Here is a 23,186-nt window from a genome sequence, read left to right on the forward strand (position 1 = left end):
TGACTGACTGAGATGACTGAGATGACTGACTGAGATGACTGACTGAGATGACTGAGATGACTGAGATAACTGACTGAGATGACTGACTGAGATGACTGAGATGACTGAGATGACTGACTGAGATGACTGAGATGACTGAGATGACTGACTGAGATGACTGACTGAGATGACTGAGATAACTGACTGAGATGACTGACTGAGATGACTGACTGAGATGACTGACTGAGATGACTGAGATAACTGACTGAGATGACTGACTGAGATGACTGAGATGACTGAGATGACTGACTGAGATGACTGACTGAGATGACTGAGATGACTGAGATAACTGACTGAGATGACTGACTGAGATGACTGAGATGACTGAGATGACCGACTGAGATGACTGACTGAGATGACTGAGATGACTGAGATAACTGACTGAGATGACTGACTGAGATGACTGAGATGACTGAGATAACTGACTGAGATAACTGAGATGACTGACTGAGATGACTGACTGAGATGACTGACTGAGATGACTGACTGAGATGACTGAGATAACTGACTGAGATGACTGACTGAGATGACTGAGATGACTGAGATGACTGACTGAGATGACTGAGATGACTGAGATGACTGACTGAGATGACTGACTGAGATGACTGAGATAACTGACTGAGATGACTGACTGAGATGACTGACTGAGATGACTGACTGAGATGACTGAGATAACTGACTGAGATGACTGACTGAGATGACTGAGATGACTGACTGAGATGACTGACTGAGATGACTGACTGAGATGACTGAGATGACTGAGATAACTGACTGAGATGACTGACTGAGATGACTGAGATGACTGAGATAACTGACTGAGATGACTGACTGAGATGACTGAGATGACTGAGATAACTGACTGAGATGACTGACTGAGATGACTGAGATGACTGAGATAACTGACTGAGATGACTGACTGAGATGACTGAGATGACTGAGATAACTGACTGAGATGACTGACTGAGATGACTGACTGAGATGACTGAGATAACTGACTGAGATGACTGACTGAGATGACTGAGATGACTGACTGAGATGACTGACTGAGATGACTGACTGAGATGACTGAGATGACTGAGATAACTGACTGAGATGACTGACTGAGATGACTGAGATGACTGAGATAACTGACTGAGATGACTGACTGAGATGACTGAGATGACTGAGATAACTGACTGAGATAACTGAGATGACTGAGATGACTGACTGAGATGACTGACTGAGATGACTGACTGAGATGACTGGCCGATGCACCGCCTGTGCCCCCCACTGTGCCAACTTGCCACCACCGCCACCACCAACATCAACCGCCACCACCGCCACCACAATCACCACCACTCTCTCATTGGGCTCTCGGCCCTTTTAATGAAACGTAACGAACGTCACGTTCGCGAATAACAACGAGAGGTCTGAACGACCACCCCCTCGTCACGCAGCGCGTCACGCAGCACGTCACAAGGGGACACGTGACCCGCGTGGATCTCGCCCCGCCCCCGGTCGTGCGAGCCCCTGCGCGTGACCCCGCCGTGACCCCGCCGTGACCCCGCCGTGACCCCCCTAGGCCCCGAGGAGAGCCCGACTGAGGAAGCTGAAGATGTCGGGGACGACGTAGTCGCCGTGGCGACCGTCGATGAAGCCGGCGCCGCGGTGGTGCACGAACCAGCAGGACACGTGCCCCGTGCCCGTCGAGTCCTCGCGGTCGCCCCTGACGCACGCGCAGACACGCACGTGGAGACACGCACGGAGACACGTGGAGACACGCACGGAGACACGGACGGAGACACGTGGAGACACGCACGGAGACACGTGGAGACACGCACGGAGACACGTGGAGACACACGTGGAGACACACACGGAGACACGTGGAGACACACGTGGAGACACACGTGGAGACACGTGGAGACACGCACGGAGACGCGTGGAGACACACACGGAGACACGTGGAGACACACGCGGAGACACGCACGGAGACACGTGGAGACACACGTGGAGACACACGTGGAGACACGTGGAGACACGCACGGAGACACGTGGAGACACACGTGGAGACACGCACGGAGACACGTGGAGACACACGTGGAGACACGCACGTGGAGACACGTGGAGACACGCACGGAGACGCGTGGAGACACACGTGGAGACACGCACGGAGACACGTGGAGACACGCACGGAGACACGTGGAGACACACGCGGAGACACGCACGGAGACACGTGGAGACACACGTGGAGACACGCACGGAGACACGTGGAGACACACGTGGAGACACGCACGGAGACACGTGGAGACACACGTGGAGACACGCACGTGGGAGACACGTGGAGACACACGTGGAGACACGCACGGAGACACGTGGAGACACACGTGGAGACACGCACGGAGACACGTGGAGACACACGTGGAGACACACGTGGAGACACGCACGGAGACACGTGGAGACACGCACGGAGACACGCACGGAGACACCCGGAGACACACGTGGAGACACGCACGGAGACGCGTGGAGACACACGTGGAGACACGCACGTGGGAGACACGTGGAGACACACGTGGAGACACGCACGTGGAGACACGCACGAAGACACGTGGAGACATACGTGGAGACACGCACGGAGACACGTGGAGACACACGTGGAGACACGCACGGAGACACGTGGAGACACGTGGAGACACGCACGTGGAGACACGCACGAAGACACGTGGAGACATACGTGGAGACACGCACGGAGACACGTGGAGACACACGTGGAGACACGCACGGAGACACGTGGAGACACACGTGGAGACACGTGGAGACACACGTGGAGACACGCACGGAGACACGTGGAGACACACGTGGAGACACGCACGGAGACACGTGGAGACACACGTGGAGACACGTGGAGACACACGTGGAGACACACGTGGAGACACGCACGGAGACACGCACGGAAACACGTGAAGACACGCACGGAGACACGTGGAGACACACACGTGGAGACACGCACGGAGACACGCACGTGGAGACACGCACGTGGAGACACGCACGTGGGAGACACACACGTGGGAGACACGCACGTGGGAGACACGCACGGAGGCGCGCACGCACGTGGAGACACGCACGGAGACACACACGGAGGCGCGCACGCACGTGGAGACACACACGGAGGCACGCACGGAGGCACGCACGCACGTGGAGACACACACGGAGACACGCACGGAGGCACGCACGTGGGAGACACACACGGAGACACGCACGCACGTGGAGACACACACGGAGACACACACGGAGGCGCGCACGTGGGAGACACACACGAAGACACGCACGGAGGCACGCACGGAGGCGCGCACGCACGTGGAGACACGCACGGAGACACACACGGAGGCGCGCACGCACGTGGAGACACACACGGAGGCACGCACGGAGGCACGCACGCACGTGGAGACACACACGGAGACACGCACGGAGGCACGCACTTGGGAGACACACACGGAGACACGCACGCACGTGGAGACACACACGGAGACACACACGGAGGCGCGCACGTGGGAGACACACACGGAGACACGCACGGAGGCCCCGCATGCACGTGGACAAGCATGCAGACTCACACGCGCATGCAACCAGACACGTGCGGAGACAAGTACGCACGACGCAGACACGCACGCATGCACGTGCAGACGCACGCAAGCACGCACAAAGATCCCCCGTGTAGCCTGTAAAAGACTGCAGGGGCAAGTGCTGTTAGCGAGCTGCACCCACGAAGGCCGGCACGGCGCGCGAGGGGGTGGGTGGCCAGCACCACGCCCGGCCGCCTTTGTCTCCCCCCCGGCGGCGGCCATGTTTACAAAGTGCCGCCGCTCGTCCAGCCTGCAGTGGCACAGGCGGGTCGGCGAGCGCCTAAAGCCGTCACCGACGTCGCTGTGAGGTCAAGGGTCAGAGGAGGGCGAAGGAGGTGAGGCGTGAGGGGGCAGCACCTGGTGACGGTCAACGTGTGACCCTTGACCTGCATGTAGGCGTCCACCGTGTTGGGGTCAAGGCCCGGATGCTCCCCCCACACCTTCAGCTCGGGCTCCTCCACCAGGAACTGACCTAGATGGGCGCCATGGAAACACGGACACGGTACAGCGCACGTGGTGCACTGTACAAGGCAAAGCCCTACACAGCACGTGGTACAGTGCACGTGGTGCACTGTACAAGGCAAAGCCCTACACAGCACGTGGTACAGTGCACGTGGTGCACTGTACAAGGCAAAGCCCTACACAACACGTGGTACAGTGCACGTGGTGCACTGTACAAGGCAAAGCCCTACACAGCACGTGGTACAGCTCACGTGGTGCACTGTACAAGGCAAAGCCCTACACAACACGTGGTACAGTGCACGTGGTGCACTGTACAAGGCAAAGCCCTACACAGCACGTGGTACAGTGCACGTGGTGCACTGTACAAGGCAAAGCCCTACACAGCACGTGGTACAGTGCACGTGGTGCACTGTACAAGGCACATTGGTACAGTGCACATATGGCTAATAAGGGCGAGGAGATGGATGGAGCCGTTACCCAGAATGCCGTGCGCACTTCACAGGAAGGGGGAGGGGGGGCAGCAGGTGGTGGAGGTTGGAGGTGTGGTTACCCAGAATGCCGTGCGTACTTTAGAGGAGGGGGGGGGGCAGCAGGTGTGGTTACCCAGAATGCCATGCGTACTGTAGAAGAGGGGAGGGGGGAAGCAAATGTGGTTACCCAGAATGCCGTGCGAACTTTAGAGGAGGGGAGGGGGGCAGCAGGTGTGGTTACCCAGAATGCCGTGCGAACTTTAGAGGAGGAGAGGGGGGGCAGCAGATGTAGTTACCCAGAATTCCGTGCATACTTAAGGGCAGGGGGGGCAGCAGGTGCCGGAGGTTGGAGGTGCAGTTACCCAGAATGCCGTGCGTACTTTAGAAGAGGGGAGGGGGGAAGCAGATGTGGTTACCCAGAATGCCGTGCGTATTGTAGAGGAGGGGGGGGGGGGCGGCAGGTGTGGTTACCCAGAATGCCGTGCGTACTGTAGAGGAGGGGAGGGGGGGGGCGGCAGGTGTGGTTACCCAGAATGCCGTGCATACTTTAGTGGAGGGGAGGGGGGGGGGGCGGCAGGTGTGGTTACCCAGCAGGCCGTGCGCGCTGGGAGAGAGGCGGCCGGGCCCGGCGACGTAGACCCCGAGGTAGTCGCGGCGCTCCGGGGGGTGTCCCTGCGGTGACACGCGGTGCGGTGACACGCGGTGCGGTGACACGCGGTGCAGCCGCACGCTCAGCAGCGTGTCGGTGTGCAGACGCAGCTCCAGCACCTCCAGGCCGCGGCCACGCGGCGCCATCTTCAGCGTGAGGCTGGGCACAGGGGGGGGGCAGGGGGGTTCACCGCAGACGCGGGGGGCCAGGGCCTCCCAATCCCCCCCCTCTCCTCTCACCGGCGCACCCGGAGGTGGTGTGGCGAGCACCGAAAGTTGGACATGGATACCACCGTGTGAACACGCGACGCAACCAGGTGGTCATTTGAGGTTGAGTCGACCTAGGGGAGTCCTCCAGGACCGGTTCAGATCAACCGTGAACTGGTGTTGGCCGTACGAGCGGGAATCGAACCTCGGGTCACCGGGTTCGTAGCGCAGCAGCGTGCTAACCAAAGCGCCACCGCTCCCCATACACAACAATCCCCCCACGTAGCCTTCGACAGACTGTCAGGGCAAGTGCTGTTAGCGAGCACCTTCCATCAGCACGGTTGGTCGCGTACGGCGTGAAAGAAGTTCAATATGCACACAAGTGCATGCACATACCTACGCACGCACACGCGCACACGCACACACACGCACACACATACACACGTACACACATCGCACACACATGTACACACGCACACACACACACGCTCGGACACACACACACGCACGTGTACACACACACACACACGCGCACACACACACACACGCGCACACACACGCACACACACACGTACACACGCACGTACACACGCACACACACACACGTACACACACACGTACACACACACACGCGCACACACACACACACGCGCACACACACGCACACACACACACGTACACACACACGTACACACGCACACACACACACGTACACACACACGTACACACACACACACGCGCAGCGCACCCGGCCCTCTCGAGCGTGACGTTCCCGCCCCAGGGCAGCGTCGTGGATCCTGCGGCATCCGTGAGCCGCACGAACTCCGTGGTGACCTCCACCCGCACGGCGGCCCCCGTGGCGGCCCCCGTGGCGGCCCCCGTGGCGGCCCCCGTGGAGGCCTCCGCCCCCTCCACGCGGACCCCCACGCGCCCAAAGTAGGTGGGCAGCGGCTCGTGCGAGCTGGTGCCGGCACGCGTCGCCGCCACGAGCTCCGCGTCCACCGCCAGCCCTGGCACGCGCCACACACGCGGAGCGCAGTGCCGACGTCACGTGGTGTCGCGACGTCACACACGCAGCGCCGACGTCACACACGCGCATTGCCACCACCACCACCACCACACGCAGTGTCACCACCACCACCACACACGCAGTGCCACCACCACCACCACACGCAGTGCCACCACCACCACCACCACACACGCCGTGCCACCACCACCACCACACGCAGTGCCACCACCACCACACACGCAGTGCCACCACCACCACCACACACGCAGTGCCACCACCACCACCACACGCAGTGCCACCACCACCACCACACACGCAGTGCCACCACCACCACCACCACACGCAGTGTCACCACCACCACCACACACGCAGTGCCACCACCACCACCACACGCAGTGCCACCACCACCACCACCACACACGCCGTGCCACCACCACCACACACGCAGTGCCACCACCACCACCACACGCAGTGTCACCACCACCACCACACACGCAGTGCCACCACCACCACCACACGCAGTGTCACCACCACCACACACACGCAGTGCCACCACCACCACCACACACGCAGTGCCACCACCACCACCACCACACGCAGTGTCACCACCACCACCACACACGCAGTGCCACCACCACCACCACCACACACGCCGTGCCACCACCACCACACACGCAGTGTCACCACCACCACCACACACGCAGTGCCACCACCACCACCACACGCAGTGTCACCACCACCACACACACGCAGTGCCACCACCACCACCACACACGCAGTGTCACCACCACCACCACCACACGCAGTGCCACCACCACCACACACACGCAGTATTACCACCACCACCACCACACGCAGTGCCACCACCACCACCACACACACGCAGTGCCACCACCACCACCACACACGCAGTGTCACCACCACCACCACACGCAGTGCCACCACCACCACCACACACGCAGTGTCACCACCACCACCACACACACGCAGTGCCACCACCACCACACACACGCAGTGTCACCACCACCACCACACACACGCAGTGCCACCACCACCACACACACGCAGTGCCACCACCACCACACACACGCAGTGTCACCACCACCACCACACACACGCAGTGCCACCACCACCACACACACGCAGTGCCACCACCACCACACACACGCAGTGTCACCACCACCACCACCACACACACGCAGTGTCACCACCACCACACACACGCAGTGTTACCACCACCACCACACGCAGTGTCACCACCACCACCACACGCAGTGCCACCACCACCACACACACGCAGTGCCACCACCACCACCACACGCAGTGTCACCACCACCACCACACGCAGTGTCACCACCACCACACACACGCAGTGTTACCACCACCACCACACGCAGTGCCACCACCACCACACACACGCAGTGTTACCACCACCACCACACGCAGTGCCACCACCACCACACACACGCAGTGTTACCACCACCACCACACGCAGTGTCACCACCACCACCACACGCAGTGCCACCACCACCACACACACGCAGTGCCACCACCACCACACACACGCAGTGTCACCACCACCACCACCACACACACACAGTGCCAACGTCACCACCACCACCACACACACAGTGCCACCACCACCACACGCAGTGTCACCACCACCACACACACGCAGTGGGGGGGGGGTCACCGTTGGGGGGGTCGTCGATGAGGTTGACGATGGTGCCCGGCTCCTCGTCGATGTTGAAGCAAATCTTCTGCTGCTGCCCCGGCAGCTCCACCACCACGTGCGGGTCGTTGTCCACTAGTCAGCGACACACACACAGTGACACACACACACAGTGACACACACACACACACAGTGACACACACACACAGTGACACACACACACAGTGACACACACACACAGTGACACACACACACACAGTGACACACACACACAGTGACACACACAGTGACACAAACACACACACACAGTGACACACACACACAGTGACACACACACACAGTGACACACACACACACAGTGACACACACACAGTGACACACACACACACACAGTGACACACACACAGTGACACACGCACAGCAGGGGGTACAGCTGGTGGTGTTGTGATTGTGGTGGTCGCGGTGGTGGTTGTGTATGTGGTGGTGGTTGTGATTGTGGTGGTGATCCTGGTGGTTTTGATTGTGGTGGTGATTGTGTATGTGGTTGTGATCGTGGTGGTTTTGATTGTGGTGGTGGTGGTTTTGGTGGTGGTGGTAGTGATTGTGTATGTGGTGATGGTGGTCGTGGTGGTGCTGGTGGTAGTGGTGGTGATCTTGGTGGTTGTTGTGGTGGTGGTGATTGTGTATGTGATGGTGGTCATGGTGGTTTTGATTGTGGTGGTGGTGGTTTTGGTGGTGGTGGTCGTGGTAGTGATTGTGTATGTGGTGGTGGTGGTCATAGTGGTGCTGGTGGTAGTGGTGGTGGTTGTGGTAGTGGTTGTGGTGGTGGGAGCTTCACCGAAGGTGCTTGGACGCTTGGCTGAGTTTTTCCCAAGTTTCGTGGCAGTAGGAGCTGCAGAGAGAAGGGAGGAATGGTCAGCGAGCAGAGCCCACGCTGATACCACCCTCACCCCCCCGTGCCCCCCCCCGTGCCCCCCCCCCGCCCCCCGTACCCTGCTTGCGAGGCCTCGGGGGCTTGGTGATGACCATGGAGGTGAGGGGCGTCACGAAGCCGTACTGCAGCGACAGCTGCAGCGCCCGAGCCGTGGCGTTGCCCTTCTCCTCCTCGTCCTGGGTGATGCTCCTGGCACGCGGCAGGTGGGCGAGCGGGTGAGGGAGTGAGCGAGCGGGTGGGCGAGTGGGTGAGGGAGTGGGTGAGCGAGTGGGTGGGTGAGGGAGTGAGCGAGCGGGTGGGCGAGTGGGTGAGCGAGTGGGTGGGTGAGGGAGTGAGCGAGCGGGGTGGGCGAGTGGGTGACCGAGTGGGTGAGCGAGCGGGTGGGCGAGTGGGTGAGTGAGGGAGTGGGTGGGCGAGTGGGTGGGCGAGTGGGTGAGCGAGTGGGTGGGTGATGGAGTGAGCGAGTGGGTGAGCGAGCGGGTGGGCGAGTGGGTGAGCGAGTGGGTGAGCGAGCGGGTGGGCGAGTGGGTGAGTGAGGGAGTGGGTGGGCGAGTGGGTGGGTGAGGGAGTGAGCGAGCGGGTGGGAGAGTGGGTGAGGGAGTGGGTGAGGGAGTGGGCAAGTGGGTGAGCGAGTGGTTGGGCGAGTGGGTGAGCGAGTGGGTGGGCGAATGGGTGGGCGAGCGGGTAGGCGAGTGGGTAAGCGAGTGGTTGGGCGAGTGGGTGAGCGAGTGGGTGGGCGAGTGGGTGGGCGAGCGGGTGGGCGAGCGGGTGGGCGAGCGGGTGGACGAGCGGGTGGGCGAGCGGGTGGGCGAGTGGGTGGGCGAGTGGGTGGGCGAGCGGGTGGGCGAGCGGGTGGGCGAGTGGGTGGGCGAGCGGGTGGACGAGCGGGTGGGCGAGCGAGTGGGTGAGCGAGTGGGTGGGCGAGCGGGTGGGCGAGTGGGTGGGCGAGCGAGTGGGTGAGCGAGTGGGTGGGCGAGCGGGTGGGCGAGCGGGTGGGCGAGCGGGTGAGCGAGCGAGTGGGTGAAGGAGTGGGTGGGCGAGCGGGGTGAGCAAGCGAGTGGGTGAGCGAGCGGGGTGAGCGAGTGAGTGGGTGGGCGAGGGAGTGGGCGAGCGGGGTGGGCGAGCGGGGTGAGCGAGCGAGTGAGCGAGCGAAGTGAGCGAGGGAGTGGGTGAGCGAGTTGATGAGCGAGTGGGTGGGCGAGCGGGGTGAGCGAGCAGGGTGAGCGAGCGGGGTGAGCGAGCGAGTGGGTGGGCGAGCGGGGTGAGTGAGGGAGTGGGTGGGCGAGTGGGTGGGCGAGTGGGTGGGGAGTGGGTGAGCAAGTGGGTGGGTGGGTGGGCGAGTGGGTGGGCGAGTGGGTGGGCGAGTGGGTGAGGGAATGGGTGGGCGAGTGGGTGGGCGAGTGGGTGGACGAGTGGGTGGGTGAGCGGGGTGGGTGGGTGGGCGAGTGGGTGAGTGAGGGAGTGGGTGGGCGAGTGGGTGGGCGGTGGGTGGGCGAGTGGGTGGGCGAGTGGGTGAGTGAGGGAGTGGGTGGGCGAGTGGGTGGGCGAGTGGGTGGGGAGTGGGTGAGCAAGTGGGTGGGTGGGTGGGCGAGTGGGTGGGCGAGTGGGTGGGCGAGTGGGTGAGGGAATGGGTGGGCGAGTGGGTGGGCGAGTGGGTGGACGAGTGGGTGGGTGAGGGAGTGAGCGAGTGGGTGAGCGAGTGGGTGGGTGAGGGAGTGAGCGAGTGGGTGGGAGAGTGGGGGAGGGAGTGGATGAGGGAGTGGGCAAGTGGGTGAGCGAGTGGTTGGGCGAGTGAGTGAGCGAGTGGGTGGGCGAATGGGTGGGCGAGCGGGTAGGCGAGTGGGTAAGCGAGTGGTTGGGCGAGTGGGTGAGCGAGTGGGTGGGCGAGTGGGTGGGCGAGTGGGTGGGCGAGCGGGTGGGCGAGCGGGTGGACGAGCGGGTGGGCGAGTGGGTGGGCGAGTGGGTGGGCGAGCGGGTGGGCGAGCGGGTGGACGAGCGGGTGGGCGAGTGGGTGGGCGAGTGACCGGGTGAGCGAGTGGGTGAGCGAGCGGGTGGGCGAGCGGGTGAGCGAGCGAGTGGGTGAAGGAGTGGGTGGGCGAGCGGGGTGAGCAAGCGAGTGGGTGAGCGAGCGGGGTGAGCGAGTGAGTGGGTGGGCGAGGGAGTGGGCGAGCGGGGTGGGCGAGCGGGGTGAGCGAGCGAGTGAGCGAGCGAGTGGGCGAGGGAGTGGGTGAGCGAGTTGATGAGCGAGTGGGTGGGCGAGCGGGGTGAGCGAGCAGGGTGAGCGAGCGGGGTGAGCGAGCGAGTGGGTGGGCGAGCGGGGTGAGTGAGCGAGTGGTTGAGGGAGTGGGTGGGCGAGTGGGTGGGCGAGTGGGTGAGCGAGCGGGGTGGGTGGGTGGGCGAGTGGGTGAGTGAGGGAGTGGGTGGGCGAGTGGGTGGGCGGTGGGTGGGCGAGTGGGTGGGCGAGTGGGTGAGTGAGGGAGTGGGTGGGCGAGTGGGTGGGCGAGTGGGTGGGGAGTGGGTGAGCAAGTGGGTGGGTGGGTGGGCGAGTGGGTGGGCGAGTGGGTGAGGGAATGGGTGGGCGAGTGGGTGGGCGAGTGGGTGGACGAGTGGGTGGGTGAGGGAGTGAGCGAGTGGGTGGGCGAGTGGGTGGGCGAGTGGGTCGGCGAGTGGGTGGGCGAGTGGGTGAGCGAGTGGGTGAGCGAGTGGGTGGGTGAGGGAGTGAGCGAGTGGGTGGGAGAGTGGGGGAGGGAGTGGATGAGGGAGTGGGCAAGTGGGTGAGCGAGTGGGTGGGCGAGCGGGTGGGTGAGTGGGTGGGCGAGTGGGTGGGCGAGTGGGTGGGCGAGTGGGTGGGCGAGCGAGCGGGTGAGCGAGTGGGTGGGCGAGCGGGTGAGCGAGCGGGGTGAGCGGGCGGGTGGGTGAGTGGGGTGAGCGAGCGGGGTGAGCGAGCGAGTGGGTGAGCGAGCAGGGTGAGCAAGCGAGTGGGCGAGCGAGTGGGTGAGTGGGGTGAGCGAGCGGGGTGAGCGAGCGGGGTGAGCGAGCGGGGTGAGCGAGCGAGCGGGGTGAGCGGGATGGGTGGGCGAGCGGGGTGAGCGGGCGGGGTGAGCGAGCGGGGTGAGTGAGCAGGGTGAGTGAGCGAGCGGGGTGAGCGGGGTGGGTGGGCGAGCGGGGTGAGCGGGCGGGGTGAGCGAGCGGGGTGAGCGAGCGGGGTGAGCGAGCGAGCGGGGTGAGTGGGCGAGCGGTGTGAGCAAGCGAGAGGGGTGAGCGAGCGGGGTGAGCGGGGTGGGTGGGCGAGCGGGGTGAGTAAGCGAGAGGGGTGAGCAAACGGGGTGAGCGAGCGGGTGAGCGTGCGGGGTGAGCGAGCGGGGTTGTGGCGCCCACCTGCGCTCCAGCAGGTGCTTGATGGTGAGGTAGGCCCAGAGTCTCTCGGTGAACTCCCCGAAGATGAACTTGGTGCGGTCGTGCGGGGAGGCCTGACCCTGTGTGGGGGTCTCCTTGCTCAGCGTCAGGTCACCGGCCCCCTGCGCAAGGGGAGGGGGGGGGTCGGAGGGGTCAACGGGAAGTGGGGTCAGCGGGAAGCAGGGGTCAATGCGGCATCGGGCGCGGGGGGGAGGGGGGGGGTCGCCAGGGTTCAAGTGATGCGACGGGTGTCAGGGATCGCGGGGGGTTGCAATTGACGTGGGGGTGGGGGTGGGGGGGGGTTCAGGGGTCAATTGGACACGGTGGGGGTCAGTGGGAACGCCGGGGTCAGGGCGACCCGACGGGGCCGAGGGGCTAGGGGGCGGAGGTCAAGAAGGGTGAAATAAAAAGGGGGGGGGGGGGGTGGCAATGGAGAAGAGGGTCAAGGGTCAGGGGGTCAAGGGGTCAGGGGGTCAAGGGTCAAGGACGGAGGACGCGAAAGTCTCGGGGCTCGAGCGGCGAGCGCGTCACGGCTTGAGGGGGGCGAAGGGCGATGGTCAAGGGTCACGGGGTCACGGGGTAGAGGGGGGGGTGGGGCTGACCGCTCGGGCCTCCACGGTGGCGCCCAGCGTGCGCAGGGTGTTGTCGGCGAGGCGCCCGGCCACCACGAGCTCCGTGCCGTCGAAGAAGTTGTCGAAGTCGGTGCGCGTCACGTGGCTCACCGCGCCGGGCGGGTAGCTCACGCGCAGCCGCGTCAGCAGCGGCGTCGCCACCTCCTGGTAGAAGCCCTGGGCCCCGCGGCGGCGGGGGGGGGGGGGGGGACACACGGAGAGAGATCCAGCCCCGCTTAGAGGCCCCACAGGCCCGTGCCCAAGCGGCACGTGTCCGCTTGGGAGCCTACCCCCGGCTCGCGACGCATGAGGCGACCTTCGCTTTCGTGGAAACGCGACGACTCACGACGAGGATGATGATGACGATGATGTACGTTTGCAAAGCGGCGCATTTCAAGAGCCTGCCCAGGGTGGGGGGGGGGGCGGGGGGGGGGGCGGGCGAGGGGGTCACGGCCCAGCTTTACGAGGCGAGGGTCAGGCGGCTCTCCGCGGTGTGGGAGGAGCGAATTGGACGTTCGCCGGAGCACACAAACCGAGCCGTGGACCGTCAAACCGATCGATTAGAAATTGATTATCCGGCGCGCGGAAAATCCCGGCCACAGAACGACGGCGATGACGACGGCGACGAGATCCGTGCGGAGGAACGGGGCAACGCTGGAGACAGAAACCCGCTGTGGCCTGCGCTGCTCCAACGACGAGGAGAAGGAACAGCGACACGACACGAACTCTCTCTCTCTGCTGAAGCCCTGCATCTCCCTCTCTCTCTCTGCTGAAGCCCTGCATCTCCCTCTCTCTCTCTGCTGAAGCCCTGCATCTCCCTCTCTCTCTCTGCTGAAGCCCTGCATCTCCCTCTCTCTCTGCTGAAGCCCTGCATCTCCCTCTCTCTCTCTGCTGAAGCCCTGCATCTCCCTCTCTCTCTCTGCTGAAGCCCTGCCTCCCTCTCTCTCTGCTGAAGCCCTGCCTCCCTCTCTCTCTGCTGAAGCCCTGCCTCCCTCTCTCTCTCTGCTGAAGCCCTGCATCTCCCTCTCTCTCTCTCTGCTGAAGCCCTGCATCTCCCTCTCTCTCTCTGCTGAAGCCCTGCCTCCCTCTCTCTCTGCTGAAGCCCTGCCTCCCTCTCTCTATCTGCTGAAGCCCTGCCTCCCTCTCTATCTGCTGTAGCCCTGCCTCCCTCTCTCTCTGCTGAAGCCCTGCCTCCCTCTCTCTCTCTGCTGAAGCCCTGCCTCCCTCTCTCTCTCTGCTGAAGCCCTGCATCTCCCTCTCTCTCTCTGCTGAAGCCCTGCCTCTCCCTCTCTCTCTCTGCTGAAGCCCTGCATCTCCCTCTCTCTCTGCTGAAGCCCTGCATCTCCCTCTCTCTCTCTGCTGAAGCCCTGCATCTCCTTCTCTCTCTGCTGAAGCCCTGCATCTCCCACTCTCTCTCTGCTGAAGCCCTGCATCTCCCTCTCTCTCTCTGCTGAAGCCCTGCATCTCCCTCTCTCTCTCTCTGCTGAAGCCCTGCCTCCCTCTCTCTCTGCTGAAGCCCTGCATCTCCCTCTCTCTCTCTGCTGAAGCCCTGCATCTCCCTCTCTCTCTCTCTGCTGAAGCCCTGCCTCCCTCTCTCTCTGCTGAAGCCCTGCATCTCCCTCTCTCTCTCTGCTGAAGCCCTGCCTCCCTCTCTCTCTGCTGAAGCCCTGCATCTCCCTCTCTCTCTCTGCTGAAGCCCTGCATCTCCCTCTCTCTCTCTGCTGAAGCCCTGCCTCCCTCTCTCTCTGCTGAAGCCCTGCCTCTCCCTCTCTCTCTCTGCTGAAGCCCTGCCTCCCTCTCTCTCTGCTGAAGCCCTGCATCTCCCTCTCTCTCTCTGCTGAAGCCCTGCATCTCCCTCTCTCTCTCTGCTGAAGCCCTGCATCTCCCTCTCTCTCTCTCTGCTGAAGCCCTGCATCTCCCTCTCTCTCTCTGCTGAAGCCCTGCATCTCCCTCTCTCTCTCTGCTGAAGCCCTGCATCTCCCTCTCTCTCTCTGCTGAAGCCCTGCCTCCCTCTCTCTCTCTGCTGAAGCCCTGCATCTCCCTCTCTCTCTGCTGAAGCCCTGCATCTCCCTCTCTCTCTGCTGAAGCCCTGCATCTCCCTCTCTCTCTCTGCTGAAGCCCTGCATCTCCCTCTCTCTCTCTGCTGAAGCCCTGCCTCCCTCTCTCTCTCTGCTGAAGCCCTGCATCTCCCTCTCTCTCTCTGCTGAAGCCCTGCATCTCCCTCTCTCTCTCTGCTGAAGCCCTGCATCTCCCTCTCTCTCTCTGCTGAAGCCCTGCATCTCCCTCTCTCTCTCTGCTGAAGCCCTGCATCTCCCTCTCTCTCTGCTGAAGCCCTGCATCTCCCTCTCTCTCTCTGCTGAAGCCCTGCATCTCCCTCTCTCTTTGCTGAAGCCCTGCATCTCCCTCTCTCTCTCTGCTGAAGCCCTGCCTCCCTCTCTCTCTGCTGTAGCCCTGCATCTCCCTCTCTCTCTGCTGAAGCCCTGCATCTCCCTCTCTCTCTGCTGAAGCCCTGCATCTCCCTCTCTCTCTGCTGAAGCCCTGCCTCCCTCTCTCTCTGCTGAAGCCCTGCATCTCCCTCTCTCTCTCTGCTGAAGCCCTGCCTCCCTCTCTCTCTGCTGAAGCCCTGCATCTCCCTCTCTCTCTCTGCTGAAGCCCTGCCTCCCTCTCTCTCTGCTGAAGCCCTGCATCTCCCTCTCTCTCTCTGCTGAAGCCCTGCATCTCCCTCTCTCTCTGCTGAAGCCCTGCCTCTCCCTCTCTCTCTCTGCTGAAGCCCTGCCTCTCCCTCTCTCTCTCTGCTGAAGCCCTGCCTCCCTCTCTCTCTCTCTGCTGAAGCCCTGCCTCTCCCTCTCTCTCTGCTGAAGCCCTGCATCTCCCTCTCTCTCTCTGCTGAAGCCCTGCATCTCCCTCTCTCTCTCTGCTGAAGCCCTGCATCTCCCTCTCTCTCTCTGCTGAAGCCCTGCATCTCCCTCTCTCTCTCTGCTGAAGCCCTGCTTCCCTCTCTCTCTGCTGAAGCCCTGCATCTCCCTCTCTCTCTGCTGAAGCCCTGCCTCCCTCTCTCTCTGCTGTAGCCCTGCATCTCCCTCTCTCTCTCTGCTGAAGCCCTGCCTCTCCCTCTCTCTCTCTGCTGAAGCCCTGCATCTCCCTCTCTCTCTCTCTGCTGAAGCCCTGCCTCTCCCTCTCTCTCTGCTGAAGCCCTGCATCTCCCTCTCTCTCTCTGCTGAAGCCCTGCATCTCCCTCTCTCTCTCTGCTGAAGCCCTGCATCTCCCTCTCTCTCTCTGCTGAAGCCCTGCCTCTCCCTCTCTCTCTCTGCTGAAGCCCTGCATCTCCCTCTCTCTCTCTGCTGAAGCCCTGCCTCCCTCTCTCTCTGCTGAAGCCCTGCATCTCCCTCTCTCTCTCTGCTGAAGCCCTGCATCTCCCTCTCTCTCTCTGCTGAAGCCCTGCCTCTCTCTCTCTCTGCTGAAGCCCTGCCTCTCCCTCTCTCTCTCTCTGCTGAAGCCCTGCCTCTCTCTCTCTCTGCTGAAGCCCTGCATCTCCCTCTCTCTCTCTGCTGAAGCCCTGCCTCTCCCTCTCTCTCTCTGCTGAAGCCCTGCATCTCCCTCTCTCTCTCTGCTGAAGCCCTGCCTCTCCCTCTCTCTCTCTGCTGTAGCCCTGCCTCTCCCTCTCTCTGCTGCAGCAACAGCTGACGGTGAAGCACACCGCCACTCGCCTGCAGCTGCAGCGGCGCGTCTGCGTTCTCGTAGATGCGCCGCGCCAGGCCGCCGTTGTGCAGCGCCAGGCGCTCCAGGAAGTCGTAGTCCAGATGCTGCCCGAAGCCCAGGCAGAAGAGCGACGCCTCCCCGGACAGAGCGGCGTGCACGTTGTCGCGGATCTGCCCCAGGTTCGTCACCCCTGCAGCACCACAGGGGTCAGCAGAGGTCACGGTCGGGTGGGGAGGGGTCAGCTGAGGTCACGCAGTCGGGTTAGGCAAGGTTGGGACCACGTGGTAGGGAAGAAGATTCAGGTTGGGTGAGGTGGGTGAGGTGGGGTGGGGCAGGGTTGGGTTGGGTGAGGCGTGGTGAGGCGTGGTGAGGCGTGGTGAGGCGTGGTGAGGCGTGGTGAGGCGTGGTGAGGCCAGGGCGCCTCACCCACGTTGGGGTCTCCGTCGGTGAGCAGCACGAGGAGTGACGCCGAGTTGCGGGGCAGCGTCTCGTCGCGGTGCCCTCGGCGCAGCATCGCGACGCCGTCCAGCACCGCGTCGTTGATGTTCGTGGCTGCGGTGACACAGACACAGTGACACAGTGACACGGTGACACAGTGACACAGTGACACAGACAGTGACACAGTGACACGTGGTTAGTGACACGTGTTAGTGACGGGTGCCCTCGGCGCAGCATCGCGACGCCGTCCAGCACCGCGTCGTTGATGTTCGTGGCTGCGGTGACACAGACACAGTGACACAGTGACACGGTGACACAGTGACACAGTGACACAGACAGTGACACAGTGACACGTGGTTAGTGACACGTGTTAGTGACGGGTGCCCTCGGCGCAGCATCGCGACGCCGTCCAGCACCGCGTCGTTGATGTTCGTGGCTGCGGTGACACAGTGACAGTGACACAGTGACACAGTGACACAGTGACACAGACAGTGACACAGTGACACATGTTAGTGACGGGTGCCCTCGGCGCAGCATCGCGACGCCGTCCAGCACCGCGTCGTTGATGTTCGTGGCTGCGGTGACACAGACACAGTGACACAGTGACACGGTGACATGGTGACACAGTGACACAGTGACACAGTGACACAGTGACACAGACAGTGACACAGTGACACAGTGACACAGACAGTGACACAGTGACACGTGGTTAGTGACACGTGTTAGTGACGGGTGCCCTCGGCGCAGCATCGCGACGCCGTCCAGCACCGCGTCGTTGATGTTCGTGGCTGCGGTGACACAGACACAGTGACACAGTGACACGGTGACATGGTGACACAGTGACACAGTGACACAGTGACACAGACAGTGACACAGTGACATGGTGACACGGTGACACGGTGACACGGTGACATGGTGACACAGTGACACAGTGACACAGACACCGTGACACGTGTTAGTGACGGGGTGACACGCGTCACCCGCCCCCTTGCCTTCCCAATCGCCATGCCTCTCGCACGCACATTGACAAAGCCCCCCGTGTAGCCTACATGGGCTGACGGGACAAGTGCTGATCGCGAGCGGTGCCTACGAAGGTTCTAAGAAGCTCTTTCATCCACAGATGTCCAGCAGATTACACGCCGTGCCAGGGAACACGTTTAAGGCCGAGTTGACCTAGGGGCTTGCCGAGCCCAGGAGCGAGGTAGTTAACATCTCGCCACGGTGGCTATGAGATGTTAACTACCTCGCCTGGTCTACACGATGCCTGCTGCTGCTCTATGTTTGTAGTTTTCGTGTCAGTCTCATCATCATCATCACGGTGGCTATGAGATGTTAACTATCTCGCCTGGTCTACACGATGCCTGCTGCTGCTGTATGTTTGTAGTTTGCGTGTCTCTCTCTCATCATCATCATCAAGGTGGCTAGGGGATGTTGACTACCTCGCCTGGTCTACAGGAGGTCGTGGGTTCCATCCCGACCCTGACGATCCCTGCTGTGTGCGTGTGTGTCTCTCTCTGCCGGTGTTCGTGTGGATTTCTCCCTCCGGCTCCTCCGCTTTTCCCCCTCTGCATTTAGAGTCTTCTGCTGTTGTTGTTGTTGTTGTTGTCTACCTCCCTGGGCGCTGAGCGAGGCCGCGTACTCCTGAGCGAGCTGCACGTTGGCCGGGGAGGCGGGCAGCATGGATTGGCGCCAGGCCTGCGACACGGAGCTGAACTCGATGAGGCCGAAGTGGTCGTCGGGACGCAGCTGAGCGAGGATCTCGTGCAGGGCCTCCTTCGTCTGCGGCACAGGATGGGTACACAAAGACAAAGATCCCCCGTGAAGCCTTAACAGGCTGTAGGGGCAAGTGCTGTTAGCGAGCAGCTATGAAGGCCGGAACGGCACACGAGGGGGTGGGTGGCCAGCACCACGCCCGACCGCCTTTGTCTCCCCCAGTGGCGATGTTTACACACCGCACCGGGTACTCATTTGAGGCTGAGTCGACCTAGGGGAGGCCCAGGACCCGTTCAGATAATCGTCACTGGTGTAGGCCGTGAGCGGGAATCGAACTCGGGTTTACCAGGTTCATAGCGCAGCGCGCTAACCACTACAAGCCCCCACCACCACCCACACCACCCACACCACCACCCACACCACCACTCACACCACCACCCACACCACCCACACCACCACGCACACCACCACTCACACCACCACCCACACCACCACCCACACCACCCACACCACCACGCACACCACCACTCACACCACCACCCACACCACCACCCACACCACCCACACCACCACTCACACCACCACCCACACCACCCACACCACCACGCACACCACCACCCACACCACCACTCACACCACCACCCACACCACCCACACCACCACGCACACCACCACTCACACCACCACCCACACCACCACTCACACCACCACCCACACCACCACTCACACCACCACCCACACCACCACCCACACCACCACTCACACCACCACCCACACCACCACGCACACCACCACCCACACCACCACCCACACCACCACCCACACCACCACCCACACCACCCACACCACCACTCACACCACCACCCACACCACCCACACCACCACGCACACCACCACCCACACCACCACTCACACCACCACCCACACCACCCACACCACCACGCACACCACCACTCACACCACCACCCACACCACCACTCACACCACCACCCACACCACCACTCACACCACCACCCACACCACCACCCACACCACCACTCACACCACCACCCACACCACCACGCACACCACCACCCACACCACCACCCACACCACCACCCACACCACCACCACCCACACCACCACTCACACCACCACCCACACCACCACCCACACCACCACTCACACCACCACCCACACCACCACGCACACCACCACTCACACCACCACCACCCACACCACCACGCACACCACCACTCACACCACCACCCACACCACCACCCCCACCACCACCACCCCCACCACCCACACCACCACCACCCACACCACCACCCACACCACCCACACCACCACCACCCCCACCCACACCACCACCCACACCACCACCCACACCACCACTCACACCACCACCCACACCACCACCACCACCACCCACACCACCACGCACACCACCACCCACACCACCACTCACACCACCACCACCACCCACACTGCCACACACACCACTACCCACACCACCACGCACACCACCACTCACACCACCACCCACACCACCACCCACACCACCACTCACACCACCACCCACACCACCACTCACACCACCACCCACACCACCACCACCCCCACCACCCACACCACCACCCACACCACCACCCACACCACCACCACCCCCACCACCCAAACCACCACCCACACCACCACCCACACCACCACCACCCCCACCACTCACACCACCACCCCCACCACCCACACCACCACCCACACCACCACGCACACCACCACCACCCACACCACCACTCACACCACCACCCACACCACCACGCACACCACCACCCACACCACCACCCACACCACCACCCACACCACCACCCACACCACCACCCACACCACCACCCACTCCACCACCCACACCACCACCCACACCACCACCCACACCACCACCCACTCCACCACCCACACCACCACCCACACCACCACCCACACCACCACCCACTCCACCACCCACACCACCACCCACACCTCCACCCACTCCACCACCCACACCACCACCCACACCACCACCCACACCACCACCCCCACCACCACCCACACCACCACCCACACCACCACTCACACCACCACCCACTCCACCACCCCCACCACCACTCACACCACCACCCACACCACCACCCACACCACCACTCACACCACCACCCACTCCACCACCCACACCACCACCCACACCACCACTCACACCACCACCCACTCCACCACCCCCACCACCACTCACACCACCACCCACACCACCACCCACACCACCACCCACACCACCACCCACTCCACCACCCACACCACCACCCACACCACCACCCACACCACCACCCACTCCACCACCCACACCACCACCCACACCACCACCCACACCACCACCCACACCACCACCCACTCCACCACCCACACCACCACCCACACCACCACCCACTCCACCACCCACACCACCACCCACACCACCACCCACACCACCACCCCCACCACCACCCACACCACCACCCACACCACCACTCACACCACCACCCACTCCACCACCCCCACCACCACTCACACCACCACCCACACCACCACCCACACCACCACTCACACCACCACCCACTCCACCACCCACACCACCACCCACACCACCACTCACACCACCACCCACTCCACCACCCCCACCACCACTCACACCACCACCCACACCACCACCCACACCACCACTCACACCACCACCCACTCCACCACCCACACCACCACCCACACCACCACTCACACCACCACCCACACCACCACCCACACCACCACCTCCACCACCACCACCACCACCCACACCACCACTCACACCACCACCCACTCCACCACTCACACCACCACCCACACCACCACCCCCACCACCACTCACACCACCACCTCACTGTAGCCCCATAAGTCTCCAGTAGTAGTCTAACACGTGGGTGGGTGGGGTGGGGGGGGGAGTGTTTTGCGACCAATATCATCCATAATAGGGTGTTTTGTGGGTTAGATCGCGTAAATGAATAAATGTGTCGTTAAACCCGCCACCACCCGACACAGCCAACTAGCGAGGGTTGTGAATTTGGACTTAAAACTTTCGTGGCTGCAGGAATTCACATTCTTTGGCTCTTTCGGTAAAGTCACGTGGATAGAAAACATGAACGTAAATAAAATAAGAACTCCGGCATTTCGATCACAGCACCAGCGAGCGCCATGAGGAGGATCGTCTCCAGTAGGAGTGGTTGTATCCACAGCAGAGACGATGGCGATGACGACGACGACGACGACGACGATGATGATGATGGTGCTTGACCCACCCTGGATGTGTGTGACATGCCGCTCGTCACCGGGACGAGGGTCTCGCGCGGGCCAGGCGCAAGCGGGCGGCTGGGACGGCCACACGGGGGCCACACGGGGGCCACACGGGGGCCACACGGGGGCCACACGGGGGCCACACGGGGAGCGGTTCGGCCCAAATATGAGAAGAGGTTTTTTTCCCCTTTTTTCTGGCAACAAAACAGCTGTGTTCAGATGTTAAAACAACAAACTGTGACACCTTTTACAAGGAATCACGTGTCTGCATTAACCACGATGCTTGTGGTCAGAATGCAAACAAAAAACATCCTCTGATAGTAAATGCATTGTCCTTGAAGCTGATTGGTCCACACCAGAGACAGCTTTCTTTTGAGCCTCGTCTCAAACGGTGTTCGACCAGAGGACGCCAAATGTTTATCGTTGTTTGTTTGTTTACCGCTCCGGGCTCATTCGGTTTAAGGCCGAGTCCACCTAGGAGGAGCCGCGCGATGGGGTCGACACGGCTTGGCAAGGGGTCGTGGCATGAGACGGCGAGAACGCCCTGGAGGCCTCCATCCAGCAGCGGAGCGATCACGGCCGACGACGCCGACGACGACGCCTACGAGCTGCATGTGACAAACCTCCCTGGTCACCCTCCCCGCCCCTCCTCCTCCTCCTGCCAGGGCTCACCTGCTTCATCTTGGTGCCCCACATGGAGCCGCTCACGTCGATGATGAAGACGATGTTCTTGGCCAGCGGGCTCAGGTTGGCGGGGGCGAAGTAGTGCACAAAGTAGCCGTTGACGATCTGGAGAGACGCGCGGGTGAGCGGGTGGGTGAGCGGGCGGGTGAGCGGGCGGGTGAGCGGGCGGGTGAGCGGGTGGGTGAGCGGGCGGGTGAGAAGGCGGACGGGTTACTGGGCGAACGAGTGGCTTGGGTGGGTGGTTGGCTTGGTGAATGAGCGGGCGGGTGAGTGAGTGGGTGAGTGAGTGG

At 62.6% G+C, this 23,186-nt stretch overlaps 1 protein-coding gene across 1 annotated transcript in view; it reads right to left on the bottom strand.

Moving 5' to 3' along the window:
- Window positions 1-1,596: 1,596 nt before the first annotated feature.
- LOC144954933 (inter-alpha-trypsin inhibitor heavy chain H3-like) overlaps window positions 1,597-23,186 on the bottom strand; it is a 38,876-nt gene continuing 17,286 nt past the window's right edge. The window contains exons 9-21 of the mRNA XM_078885303.1: window positions 22,885-23,001; window positions 18,795-18,963; window positions 17,173-17,298; window positions 16,755-16,936; window positions 13,039-13,224; window positions 12,419-12,558; window positions 9,099-9,229; window positions 8,945-8,998; window positions 8,128-8,241; window positions 6,174-6,435; window positions 5,158-5,378; window positions 3,996-4,110; window positions 1,597-1,744 (exon numbers count right to left, since the gene is read on the bottom strand). Of these exons, the coding sequence (XP_078741429.1) occupies window positions 1,597-1,744; window positions 3,996-4,110; window positions 5,158-5,378; window positions 6,174-6,435; window positions 8,128-8,241; window positions 8,945-8,998; window positions 9,099-9,229; window positions 12,419-12,558; window positions 13,039-13,224; window positions 16,755-16,936; window positions 17,173-17,298; window positions 18,795-18,963; window positions 22,885-23,001 (1,965 nt within the window). The remainder of the gene's footprint in view (window positions 1,745-3,995; window positions 4,111-5,157; window positions 5,379-6,173; window positions 6,436-8,127; window positions 8,242-8,944; window positions 8,999-9,098; window positions 9,230-12,418; window positions 12,559-13,038; window positions 13,225-16,754; window positions 16,937-17,172; window positions 17,299-18,794; window positions 18,964-22,884; window positions 23,002-23,186) is intronic.

Source organism: Lampetra fluviatilis, unplaced genomic scaffold (genome assembly GCF_964198595.1).
Source record: "Lampetra fluviatilis unplaced genomic scaffold, kcLamFluv1.1 SCAFFOLD_595, whole genome shotgun sequence".
In the NCBI taxonomy this organism is placed as follows: Eukaryota; Metazoa; Chordata; class Hyperoartia; order Petromyzontiformes; family Petromyzontidae; genus Lampetra; species Lampetra fluviatilis.